This window comes from Polypterus senegalus, chromosome 18 (genome assembly GCF_016835505.1).
Source record: "Polypterus senegalus isolate Bchr_013 chromosome 18, ASM1683550v1, whole genome shotgun sequence".
Lineage (NCBI taxonomy): Eukaryota > Metazoa > Chordata > Cladistia > Polypteriformes > Polypteridae > Polypterus > Polypterus senegalus.
This window is the reverse complement of record NC_053171.1, coordinates 8,602,977-8,616,791: the sequence shown is the minus strand read 5'-3', so window position 1 is coordinate 8,616,791 and position 13,815 is coordinate 8,602,977. Positions and strand designations below refer to the sequence as shown.

At 43.0% G+C, this 13,815-nt stretch overlaps 2 protein-coding genes across 2 annotated transcripts in view; one reads left to right on the top strand and one right to left on the bottom strand.

Annotated features, from left to right (window-relative positions):
- Positions 1-1,703: 1,703 nt before the first annotated feature.
- The window catches only part of ttc6 (tetratricopeptide repeat domain 6), an 87,622-nt gene continuing 75,510 nt past the window's right edge, over positions 1,704-13,815 (top strand). The window contains exons 1-2 of the mRNA XM_039741288.1: positions 1,704-1,812; positions 4,806-4,911. The gene's annotated coding sequence lies outside the window, so the exon portion shown is untranslated. The remainder of the gene's footprint in view (positions 1,813-4,805; positions 4,912-13,815) is intronic.
- On the bottom strand, positions 6,302-10,991 carry foxa1 (forkhead box A1). The gene is made up of 2 exons (XM_039741290.1): positions 10,608-10,991; positions 6,302-8,371 (listed from the first exon to the last, which is right to left on the bottom strand). The coding sequence occupies exons 1-2, from the start codon at positions 10,677-10,679 to the stop codon at positions 7,115-7,117; spliced, it is 1,329 nt and encodes a 442-aa protein (XP_039597224.1). The 5' UTR covers positions 10,680-10,991; the 3' UTR covers positions 6,302-7,114.

Genomic DNA, 13,815 nt, shown 5'->3' with positions numbered 1-13,815 from the left:
TATCTATCTTTCTATCTATCTATCTTCTATCGTACTGCATTTCATGTCTACCTCTATTATATAATGCCTTTCATTTTATATTTATATATTATATATATTTATCTGTCTGTCTTTCTATTTAATTGTTATGTAGCGTCTTTCATATCTTGCCTGAAGAAGGGGCCTGAGTTGCCTCGAAAGCCTGCATATTCTAATCTTTTTACTTCGCCAATAAAAGGGGTCATTTTGCTTGGCTTTTCTCTACATTCATAATGGCTAACACGGCACAACACCCTAGTATTATATCATTAGCTATATACCTATTATGTCTTTCTTATCTATCTCTATTATGTTGTACCTTTCATTTTATTTCTGCTGTATCTAATTTTTTTATCGTATCTTATTCTCTACCTTTTATATAGTGCCTTTCATTATTTGTCTATATATCGTACTGTATTTCATATCTACCTCTATTATGTAGTGGCTTTTATTATATATGATCTGTCTGTCTTTATGTTTAATTGTTGTCTTTCATATCTCTTATATAATGCTTTTCATTCTCTATAGCTATAGTGTGTTTTTATTATCTATCTCTGTATTATAGTGCCTTTGATTATTTATTTAGCTATCAATCTAATTGTCTGTACGTCTATTTATTTCTGTGTTTTATATCTGTCTCTATCATGTATAGTGCCTTTCATTATCTATGCGTTGACTCCAGATGTTTCGGTGATTTAGTTAGAAGTATTAAAAGTCGATTTTGCGTATTATGGGTTGATTAATAACATAACACTTTTAATGGGCTATTGCGGAGGTGCAGTCCACTGTGGATGAGGGGGATCAGTTACGGACTGGTGACGAAGAGTTGTTTTTGAGCGATGGCCATTTATATTCGTTTTTTGGTTTGTTTATTTGTTTGTGATGATCTTCAGGTTTGCTGTTTATTTGTAATTAGATGTGTAACTGTTCTCATGGCTCTTTTCTCTTTTAATAAAGGCATTTTAAAAGTCTAATTTCTGTCTATCTCGTATATAGTGCCTTTCATATTCTCTCTTTCTTGTGAAGAATTTAGCGACAGAAACAGATTCCGTTTACAAGCCGAATCCATTGTTGTTATTAGTTGATATTTTTGCTGTTTTAGTTTAGTGTAAACATTTAAGAAGACTTCAGATTTTAAACAAATCTGACCAGTTTATGTTGTTTTTTCTTTGAGAATGAAAAGAAGATTCATAATTCCATCTGTCCGTCCACTACCTGAAGCTCCCTTCTCCTTTACGAAGTCGCGAGTCCGACTTTTTTAAAACAACTTCGAGAGAAACTGCGCGATCAAATCGAAACGTAACCTCAGACTCCCTAAAGCCTTCATGTGCCGAGCAAACTCCGAGCTCAACCGCCGTCTCGCACTCTTCTTGTGTCCCCTTGGACGGCTTCAAACGAGCCGAGTAGAGGGGCCTCAGGACAAGCGATGCCGTGTGCGATAAGACCCCCCGAAATTCCGGCGCTGCTTTCTGCAGGTGGGCTTTAATCCGCGACTCAACAAGCGGTCCTGGACGGGACCCCAAATCGCGCTGTGGCTCTGCAGCTCACCGGGCCGTTTCAGAGTCGACACTGAATACGAGAGAACGTGGGGGGCATCGGAACTGCGAGCGAAGCCTCGGAAAATCACAGAGGAGCGAACCTGACAGAAATAATAAGTAATAAATAATAATGAACAGCGAAAATACTGCAACGTGAATGGAAGAGGAATCCTGTACTTTACCAATTGGGAACTGTTTACATCGGATTGAATTAGAGGCCATGTTTACTAACACATCATTTAGGAGATAACGGCCGGTGAGTTTCAAAAATGAAATCTGAGCGAAGCTGTTATCGCGATCTGACATTTAACATCTTATTACTGTTTAAAACGGGATGGTTTGTGGAACTCGCCTCGGGTTAAACAAACCATTGGCAAAAAAAAAAAGTTAGAGACTTTCTTTCTTTCGATACTAGCCAAATTATGTTGACAGACTTAATAACTTTTCTCAATTATTAAAATGTAATGTATTATTATTATTAGTAGTAGTAGTATTAATACGGCACTTATTATTACTAGAATTATTATTATAAATATTATTATTACAGATTGTTGTTATTGTCATCATTATTATATCGTTTCTGTTGCGCAAACATTTAATGAATAAATGACATTTCTGCATTTAGTATTAAACACAAATGTGTCTTTACAGGAACAGGACGATATCTTTTATATACTTCCTTTCATATCTGTCTGTTATTACTTGATATCTTTTATCCAACGCGATTTACATCAATTGTAATATAATTGCTGATATTTCTTTCGTTCCCCAATTGCAGCACACGCAGGTGAAGTGACTCGCTCAGGGTCACACGATGTCACAAGTCAATCTGTCTGAACCCACAACCTCGGGGGGCTGAAGTCGAGAGCCTTAACCAATACGCTAATCTATCTATCTATCTATCTATCTATCTATCTATCTATCTATCTATCTATCTATCTATCTATCTATCGTGCCTTTCATATATATCTATCTATTTATTACTTTATATAGTGCATTTTCTATCTATCGATCTTTTTATTATATAGTGCCTTTCATCTATCTATCTATCTATCTATCTATCTATCTATCTATCTATCTATCTATCTATCTATCTATCTATCTATCTATCACTAATATACTCAGACAATTCTTAATGCCCTGATCTTTAAATCCTTTATAAATGTACACGTTTTTCTGTAAGTGTAAAATGTAAATGTATTCGATCATTTCACTTGAATATCCCCTTCACCCCCGTCCTTCTCTTGTCGCTCCTGTTTTCTGGTGATTTTTTCATTTCTTTTGACAGTCGTTAATCGTATTAAACGTTCATTTTTGTTTACTCGGCCGTGAAGCCCCCCAGATCTGCGAGTCCCCCCGTGACGGTGCCCGTCTGCTCATGGATGGTCCGTTTCGGGTTCAGGTGAGCTCAGGTACGTCAGACTAGATGGGTGCTGGTGGGCAGAGGCCGCCGGACCCTACCCCGCCCAAACCCCGTTTTTATCGGTGAGTTGCTATCAAAGGATTAAAAACGACGCCACGTTTTCTCCAGCAACGGATACATAAAAACCACCGTCTCATAGCAAGGCGCGTGTAAAAAAAATAAATCAGAAAACGAGACGAGCCTTCCGAATGCGCACAAAGTGAGCGGAGTCCGTGCGCTCGTAAAGAAGCCGCAGACGGTGCGCCGCACAGAAGGCTCGCAGCCCGCCGCTGATCTGGTGATGGCCCGCCCGACAGACGACTTTCTGGTTGAACTCTTCACTCTTACTGTGAAAAGCTAAATTGTTATTAAAATCCAAACGGGAAAAAAAATCTCGTGTAAAAGTCCTGGGGGTCACCTAAGGCCTTAAGGTGAAATGTAGAAAGGGGTCGTCTTTATTATGTTGAGATTTTATTAAATAGACTTGGTGCGTATTGCATTAAAAACAAACATATTTAATATATTGAAATGTAATAACACCATAATACATTATTATCTTTTAATGTGTTAAGTATTTCAATAGACGGGTTAGCTTTGTCTTTGCTGATTACTGTAGTTTTGCTCAACATAACGAACAATTATAACGGCACAGTGCGGCGCTTTTCATTCTTTTTCGAGCAAAACAAAACCGAACAGAATTCTTTACATTCGCTAAAATCGAATTCAGTCTGGCAGGCCAAACAACATCGGGTTAGAAAAAAAAAACATTTATGGTTCTAAGTGTGCCATTTGACAAATAAACGAAATGTGAACAGGACGACAATAAATATGACCTTCCGGCAGGGAAATAAATCCGCCATTCGTTATTTAATTGTCAGCCAAGAAAATGTTAACTACACCGAAAAGCAAAAGCGAAGCGAAGCGGGGCCGGCGTTGAGTTTGTAATCGACAGAGCCAAGTGAACTCTAATCGTGGCCAAGTGGCCCTTAGAAGTGCAAGCTGTGTGCGGAGATGTTCTTGTCTCATAAAACACTAAAATATAACGCGAGTGTTGGGTTTAAAGTGCGCGTAAAGTGGCGTCTTTTCATTTTCATTTATAAAGAGATAAATATAGAGATAAATAGATATCGGTTAAAAAAAGAAAAGGGCAAATGCACGAAACGAATACCGGACAACAAAATGACCAGTGCCTAATAAACTGTCATAATGTCACAGTAACCCTTAAAAAACAATGAATATATAGAAAGAGCGCAGCAGGCAGCCACTTGAAGGGCCCATTTAAAGCAGACAGTTAGTTATGAGATCGCTCATTTCTTAACGGAGATGAACACGGATCTCCGTTGCTTTTTATTATAGCAGCACTAATTCCTAAGAATCGAATTTCATTTCTTTTTTAAAACAGTAAAATTTTCCCCCTTGGGAAAAATAAAGTACCGTGTGTCTGTTATATAGTGCCTTTCACTATCTATCTATCTATCTATCTATCTATCTATCTATCTATCTATCTATCTATCTATCTATCTATCTATCTATCTATCTATCGTTCCTTTCATATTCTATCTGTCCGTCCACACTATAATGATTCTTCAGAGCGATGCCAATCTTGGTTCCTATAAGACCCATCCGCGCGAAGGTTCGAGAAAGAAGCTTATTTTATTTCGACCCGCCTTCATAAATAACCAGGAATAAGTTAACAATTTTGTGAAATACCAATGGGCTACTGTTTTTTTTAAAGAACTCTTAAGGCATAAAATAACGCTGGTTAAGTTCTGGTTTTTGCGATCTTTTGCTTTCCTGATGGATCTCTAACTATAAATGATTTTTTTTTTCTTTTGTCTACATATTAGGACCCCCTTCGCAGCCCAAAGAACTCATTTCATATGCAAAGCATCGTTCCCAGAATTAGAAGATCCTTTTGTCAAGCAATGGATTGACGAGGAACCACACAACCCAGTAAAGTGCCATTCAAGAACAGTTTATTTTAAGAGTGTATCTATCGATCTATCTATCATATAGTGCCTTTCCTAACTATTTCTCTTTCTAGCACAATGCCTTTCATATTCTGCCTATTTAATTTCATGTATTTGTATCAGTATAACTAACACTTATGTTCGTTTTTATTTTCTGGAGATTCTGTATGAGTCGCTCTCGTATAATATAATATAATATAATATAATATAATATAATATAATATAATATAATATAATATAATAAATGCGAGCCGCTCCTTGTCGTCCCCGTGGCTCGTTATTCATTCTAGGGTCCCCCCAAATGTAACGGAGCAGCAACCACCCCGGGGTCGCAGTTCAAGCCCCCTTATCTCGAGGCCCATCTTCCAGGCAGACGGCACAGATTTTAGCGGCGCACGTTGAGCCGAGTGCTCAACTTCAGTTAAATTGGAAAGAAATGACAAAGGCGTTGTAAAACACCCCCCATCATCCTCCCCTGATAAGGACTTGGAGGCTAAGTGGTCGTTTTTGGATGACAACCACATCCACGTTATGAAGTAATAAACAAAAAAATAAATAGAAGAGTGAAAGCTACAAGCGCGACTCCTCTTTAAACAAGGCGACTTGTAGCTTTGTCGCCGCTGCTCGAGGGGGCCATCGTCTCACTTCATCACCTCGTGTTCTTCTCCCACTGGGGTCAATTACATGGTGATTAAACGAATGTCACGGTTATTCGGCTAATTTGCCACGCGATCAAAGGGAAAGTGCTTCGCGGTTTCAATCTCATTTTCCGGCTGCTGTGAGTTGTGCGCTGGCGGCGCGTGTGGGCGGCCGTGCTGCTCGTCCACACAGACACACACGCGCGTGCACGTGCGCTCGCTCACCTGGCCCTCTCACTTGCTGACGCGCGCACACACGCACTCCCTCGCTGACTCTCCAGCTACAGGTAATCATTTCAAAAGTGAGCCAATGTATTAGCGTGTAAAACATTAAGGAACTCCCGATGTCGTTTGCATTCTCGACGAGATTGTTTTCCAGCGTGAGGTGGACCTTTTAAAACGAAGGAGTCTGTTATGGGCTCAAGAACTGAACCGAAGACCACCACCCGCATAGCAGCGAGCGCACGCCGAATCGTGTGAACTACCGTTTAAAAGTGCCGATGTAACTTAATTCGCAGCTGCCAAAGGGAGCAGAGCTGACTAGAAGATGGCAGCTGTCTTGTCCTGAAATTGGTGGCATTCGCACACTTTTCTTTCTTTTTGGAGAACTCGGTAGCGAGATCGTGGGGCTCCACACGGACACTCTGTCAAACCGGGTCCATTTGATCAATGTAAAAGACACAAGACAAAGGCCGCCTCTGCCCGGGGTTTATAATAATGAAGGACCACTTGTTATTTTTTGTAGTTTTAACAGTTCAGTCCATATTTTATTTAAAATGAATGAATGTGAGCATATTCCAGTAAAAATGCTTTGTCGTTTACAACCTGTGGAAGTGTCGGCGTTACTGCGTGCAGACACGTTTGACATTAAAGAGATCGATGGATACTCAGGGAAGAATGAACGGAGGCATGGAGGAAGAAGAGTAAAGGGACAAACACGTCATCCACGCCGCTAGCAGGGACGCGCATACAAACAGACATAGACGCACACACAAGCGGGCGCACACGCTGACGGCCGTGCACGCGCGCGCGCCCCCCACACACCGTTTCTCTCTCTCTCTCTCTCTCTCTCGCTTTCCCAATTCCAGCCTTCCACGTGAATATCCATCCCGTTTCCGATTCCACATATATTGCAACATACATGTAAACAAGATTTGGACAATGGTAACAATCCTCCTCCTTTTATCCGCGTCGTCTTCTTTTTCATAAAGTTGAACAACACACGTGTCCCAAGTCTGCAAGTTTTCTTTCAGATTACACTGGACTCTCCCGCACTCTCTTGCACGGATTGGGCAGTCTTTAGGAGAGGGAATTTGTACACAATATGATTTGATATATTTATATATATATATGTATATATTTATATATATATATACACCCGCACACACACGTGTCTTGTCTTTGTACAGTAATAAAGAAGTAACAGGTCCCCGATGAGTGCAAAAATGAAATGAAATGTTTGCATTCCATGTCTCTGCCTGTCCGTCCGTCCGACCGACCCCCCGCCTCTGCTCGTCTGTCCCGTGCCGGGTCTCTGGGGTGTCAAGGCTAGGAGGTGTTTAGCACGGCTCTAGAATACACACCTTGATAGTACGAGGTCTCCAGAGAGGACGCGTCCATGCCGTTCCTGCCAGCCATGGAGGCGCTGCCCAGCGGCAGGCTGGCAGAGATGGCGGAGCCGTAGGGCGAGTACTGCAGCGCCTGCTCGTAGGCTTTCAAGTCCAGCTTATGTTGCTGCTCCGAGGACGACATCAGGTTATTGATGGAGAAGGGGTGATTGAAGGAGTAGTGGGGGTCGCCTTTGAGGTGCAGCTGCGGCTCGTGAGACAGGGGGTGAGGGGTCAGCGGAATGGACGCCAGTGCCGTGGCCGAGCTGACCGCCGGGTGGACGGGCGCGCCACTGCCGCTCTTCAGGTCCCCACCGCCGCGCTCCAGGTTGTTCTGGGGGCTGCCGGACGACTGGTTGGAGTTGGACATGGAGCTGGAATCCTGCATCTGGCTGCCTTTGCTGCCTCCGTTTTCGTGGCACGGAGACCCCGAGCCACTGGACGGCTCCTTGCGATCCTGGGACGCTTTGCCGGAGAGGCGCTTGTCGCACTTGAACCTTTTCTGTCGGCGCAAGTAGCAGCCGTTCTCGAACATGTTCCCCGAGTCGGGGTGCAGGGTCCAGTAGGAGCCTTTGCCCGGCTTGTCCGGAGAGCGGGCCACCTTGACGAAGCAGTCGTTGAAGGAGAGCGAATGCCGGATGGAGTTCTGCCACCTCTGCTGGTTCTGTCGGTAGTAAGGGAAGAGGTCCATGATCCACTGGTAGATCTCGCTCAGGGTCAGCATCTTGCTGGGCGACTGCTGGATCGCCATGGTGATGAGGGAGATGTACGAGTAGGGCGGCTTGGCGTGAGGGTAACTTCGGCGGAAGGTCTTCGTGTCCCGGCTGCGGTTCAGGCTGGGCTGCGTGTAGGCCATGGGGCTCATGGCCGGGCTCATGCTGGAGTACGGGGTCAGGGCGTTCATGGAAGCCTGGGGGGCCGCCATGGCGTTCATGCTGCTGGGGCTCAAGGCTGCGCCCATCGCGGACACCCCCGCCGCCATGCCGTTCATTGCGTTCGTGGCGCCGTGGGCCATACCCGCCATGGAGCTGGGGCTCAGTCCTGCCCCGAGGCCGCCGTTGCCGTAGGACATGTTGAAGGAGCCCGGGGTCATGTTGCCTGCGCCGGTGGACATGTTGTTCATGCTCATGTAGCCGTTCATGGAGTTCATGGAGCCGAGCCCCGGGTTCATGCCGCTGTTGGGCACCGATGAGTATACCTGGGAGGGGGAGAAGCGGAAGTGTATAAGTGACAAAAAGGGACAGCACATGGCACTCTTCATCTTAGCCACATATAGCGACATTCGTTAAGGCGGGCATGAGGTTACAAAGTAAAAGAGTGGAGCAGAACACCGGACTGAGAAAATGTAAAGGACAGGCGACAAAGAGGGTCATCTTAGACAGATGTAGCGCCATTCATTGTGGCGTGCATAAGAAAAAGAGAAAACAGTGCCGAACGAGAACCTAAAGGACAGGGACACTCAAAGGGGACAAAAATGACAGCTTAGCCACATAGAAAGGCATGACATGAGGTTCACATCAAATTACAAACTACATCAGTAAAATCAGGAATAGCGCTGAACGAGAACGTAAAGGACAGAGACGACTTCAAAAAGGACAAGGCGACAGAAATGTCATCTTAGAGAGATAAAGCGCCATTCTGTGACAAACTCAAACGGCAGACAAGAAAACAGTGCTGAACGAGAACAAGGACGGGGACAAAGGTGACATTCAAAGGTGACCACAAATGTCATCTTATAGAACACCGCATTATATATAAGGTGTACAAAAAATAATGACAGCAAAATAAAGAAGGGGAACGTAAAGGACACTTGGAGGGGAGAAAACTGTCAGGCAGCTGAAGAAGAACTTAGAGAAGAGAAGAGAAAGGTAAAATAATAATAATAATTAATAATAATAATAATAATAATAATGGCGTTTTTAAAATGGATATGCGTATTAATAACAATAAAAATAATATAATGATAATAATAATAGTAATGGGGTTTCTAAAATGGATATGCGTTATCATACATATTAATAACAATAAAAAGAATATAATGATAATAATTACAGTAATGGCGTCGCATCATACATAACAATAATAATTTAATGATAATAATAATTTTATATAGTGGATGTGCAATCATAATTATTATTGTGATGATGATTATTTGTAGTAATAATAAGCAAATTACTAAATGAGTGGATTTATTATTAGAATTATTTATGCTGTTATTCTTCCTTATCATTTATTATTATTATTATTATTATTATTATTATTATTCTCCGTCGATTTGCAGAACCGTCTAACCCTAATTTGTGCACTCCTGGAGTCTATCCTGGGATCTGGAGCAAGACAGGAATCATTCTTCAACAGGTCCAAGTGGAGTTTCTTCTAAGTTATTATTATTATTATTATTATTGCGTCTTGCCACAGATTGGTTCCTGCTGCCGAAATAAACTGTCCACCCCACGACCCTAAATTTAAATACACAGGCGCAGAATTGTTCAATTATTATTTATATATTTATTTATTTACTCTATTTGCTCTTCTTCTGTCGCCGGTCCGGTGGTCCCCGCTTGTCGCCGCAGCACCTGCAGACACACAGCTCGTTCTTTTAATCCCAAACTCGTTTCCCCGACCTTTTCTTCACGAAAGTCGATTTGAAAACAAAACAGAGATAAGACTGTAAAACCGCAAACTGGACTGCGTCTTACAAAAAAATAAAGACGGCACAGAAATTCAACAGTGGAAAACGAGAAAAGGCCGAAGTGCGGCGAGCCCGCGGTGAGAGCGGGTTGGGCTGACCGCAGAATCTCAGGACTCGACACAAAGCTGGGCAAAATAAAAAAAAACGAGAACGAGAGAACGAGAACGAGACGCACAGGTCAGTCGGCGCGCGGGTCTCCGCACAGACAATCAACGTGTAAAAACGAAAATCTCGGAGACCCGTCTTCGTATATCCTGAAACACAACAAGCGCCAGACCCCGCTTAAGTGGCTGGATGTGGCCTCCGGGTTGGCTTTTTCGTGTGGCCCGCCTGTGAACGGCCGGTGTCCCCGGCGGGCTGCGGTGTGGGCCACTCGATGTTAGTAATTTCTACCCCGCGGGCCACTCAACCTGCTGCTGCCGCCAAGACTTTTCTAAGTTGTGACCAACTTTCTTTCTTTCTTTCTTTCTTTCTGAGCGAGTGCCCCGGCTGTCACAACCTGCTCGGCGTGGAGGGGACTTTTTTCACGATAAGACTTTTTACACAACGAGCGGGCGCGGTGTACGGCCAGTACATGAATGGACACCCTCGTGAAGGTGCGCTGCGCGGGTGGGTTAACACACATCATAATAATAATAATAATACTAATAATAATAATAATAATAATGAGGCCACCTGGAGAGAGTGACCCTTGGCGTACAGGTAAACCCAAACTAAAGTAAAGCCGCCGGGCAACACGAACCTCTTGCGCGTCATTGTAGTAGCTGCTCCAGTCTGGTGTTTCGTGTCCTTCCATTTTGACGGTCCCCAGCATTTCGGAGGGAGACTGGAAGCGACACCATCCACGGAGAAGCGGAGGAGTTGTCCGAGTTTGTCGTCCCGCGGTTGCCTGCCTGCCTGCCTGTCAAGCAGCTCTGGAAAGCCCAAGCTGGGAAGTGGCGCCTGGCGCTTAGTGCCGGCCTCTTACGTCGCAGTGCGCGGATCAGCCCACTCCCTCTCCATTCGTCCTCTTCCAATGTCTTTTTCGGAGTGAAGGAACACCTACAATTGTGTCTGTTACACCTGCAGCCCGCCGCGCCGCGTCGCACCGCAGCACTCACGGGGGTGTCACGCGGCGTCCATTCAAAGACAGAGACGGAGAAAGAGGGCGGCGGCCGACAGACGCTATATAAGCGCTCGGCGGGCACGAGGGGGAGCGGCTGGCACTCCGACGCGCGTGAACGGACGGTGTAGAACTTGCGAAGCGGGGCGTGGATTCACACATCCAAGCCACTGAGTCGATCCTTTTATTTATTTTTCGTTTCTTTGATTTGATTTTTCAATGGGAGCTGAAAACGAATGACAGCAAAAGGGAAAATGAAAAGAAATAAACTTAATCCACTTAACAACACTACCTTTAGAAACAACAACAACATTTATTTATATAACACATTGTCATACAAATAATGCAGCTCAAAGTGCTTAAGAACGACATTAGATGGGGTGTGCCAGGATGAAAACAATGAAACGAATAAAGGCGATTCATTAAACTGTCATCTGGGAGTCGCAGGTGTCTCACTTCGTACAGAAAGCCCCCAATGATGCTGACCCCCAGGATCAATGCCACTGAACGCCGTAAAGGTGGCAGACACGGAGAATGAGGGCAAGTGGCCCGGCGCTTCTCGAGGTGACCTGAAATACTGATGGTCTCGCCCACGCGTGCCCGCTGCCCCCCTTCGTGCCCCACACGTCACTTTTACTTATTGTGTGTTTGTTTGTGTGTGTGTGTGTGTTGGCTTCTTAGAAATCACATTTTGCCAGGGACGGGCACCACACTCGCGTGACGCAGAACTCAAAAGCACCTTAAAACGGGCAAAACATCGAAAAGCCCGGCGCAAAAGTTTGAGGATCCTCTGGGCGAGACGTGGCACACAGATGTGAAGACGACACACTCGAGCGCCCCTCTAAAAAATAACCATTCTGACCAGTGAGCCGCTCGAAGCTGTATGGTAAGGCGCTATAAACAAGTGATGTATGAGGAAGACAAATGACACGGGCCTGGAACTCACTGGACCGGACGACCCCCAGCTGTAAAAAAACAAAAAAAAAAACAAAAACGCCGCGCTATGGAATATTCTGTGGTGGTCGCGACAATTCGAATTGCTCCGCACATGTGAGCTTATCTGACGTGTTTCTAGTTCCTCGATATGGCGGAGAGGGCCTGGTGTGGTGCGGCCTGCCTGGCGGAGTGAAGTGCGATGGGCTTCGTTAATATCAATATTAATATATACGGGATATTTTATTATTATTATTATTATTAGGAACATTTCCAACATGCGTTGACAAGACTGGCACACAAGGGGGACGTTTGGACTATTTCAGTACATTTTTATTATGTCGCGGCGTGCAATTCGTTCAGTTTTTGTTAACATTTTAGACGGCTAGCCTATACTGTACTGTATTTAAGGGAGTGTAATTATTCTTATTAATTACTGTTTATAGACGGTGAATAAGTCATGGAGACTGACTTTTCTGAGGCTATTAAAATATTTGTAACATGTTAGAGTGTAATATTCGATCTGTTTCTATTTTACACGATGATTTTATATACGAATTGACAATTTCTGAAGCAACCCGTGAATTGCTACTTCAGTAATGTTTGGCACTCACTGCAATTTATTATTATTATTATTTATTATTATTATTTAGAAGATTACAGACATGCATAGATAATACTGACAAGCAAGTGGAGACTGAAATTTTGAAGCGATTTCAATACAATTTTACAGTTCATTTGTTTTCATTAAAATAGCAATCCTGTGAAAAAGGTGTTAACATTTTTTTTGCGGAATCCTGTGCTGTGCTACACTATAATATACTAACATACACGCTTGGAAAATTCACTCAAGGGAACACTTAAGGGGATGTATTATTAGCCAACCTATTATTATTATTGTTGTTATGATGGTGATTATTATTATTAATAAAATATTCTTATTATTTTATAGATGGCTAATAACGGGAGACTTCGGGGCTATTAAAATACTTTTTAATCATGTAATATTGTATTTTTCGATGTTTATTAAAAAGGGTACTTTTTCGTTTTGTTAAAATTTTTGAAGCAAACTTTACTTTATCCTGTATTAAACAATACTGTACTATACTATACTGTACTAACATGCATGTACATACATGCTTCGAAAATGCACTTAAGGGAATTTATTATTATTATTATTATTATTATTTTTGTTGTTGTGATGATGATTATTATTAATAATAAAATATTCTTATTATTTTATGGATGGCTAATAACGGGAGACTTTGGGCCTTTTAAAATACATTTTCTTCATGTAACATTGTATTTTTCGATGTTTATTCAAAAGGGTACATTTTTGAAGCAAACTTTACTTCATCCTGTATTAAACAACACAATACAATACAATACAACACAACACAAACAATACAATACAATACGTCAGTACCCATGGGAATGGTAACCAATTATTTGTAGCCTATAATAATAATAATAATAATTTTGCGCTCTCCCAAGCCCGAGTAAATGCGGATTGTTGGCGTCATGAAAGCCATCCAGCTGTAAAAGTGTCGCTGAAGCCTGGAAAACCTCACACAGAAGTGGGTAAAGATGAAGATTATTAGGATTAGGATTATTCTGCTCTTCTGTGCTCTCCAATAGCCCGTGGTGTGTCTCGTGTACTTTATGGTTCTTTTCTTTTTTTCTTTACTTTTTTTTTCCAAGCCGACTTTTCCCGTTTTGTGTTCCCCGCTAATCCCGGTTGCATTTCCGCCTTATTTTCACGGCCTTCCCGATGCCCACTACGATCGTATCCCATTTTTGCTGCCACAACCCCAACCCACCTCGCTATCGCTGATTCCCTCGCCCGCCCCCCTAAAGTTTATTCCATCCAATGCAGTTTTGGGCGCCAGCGTTGCTGCCAACTGTCGGCCCATAG

Excerpts from the sequence above, each read along its gene's own strand:
- foxa1 (XM_039741290.1), bottom strand. The coding sequence starts at position 10,679 with ATGCTGGGGACCGTCAAAATGGAAGGACACGAAACACCAGACTGGAGC. Across the intron at positions 8,372-10,607 it reads ACTACAATGACGCGCAAGAG|GTATACTCATCGGTGCCCAA; the intron begins GTTCGTGTTGCC and ends TCCCCCTCCCAG.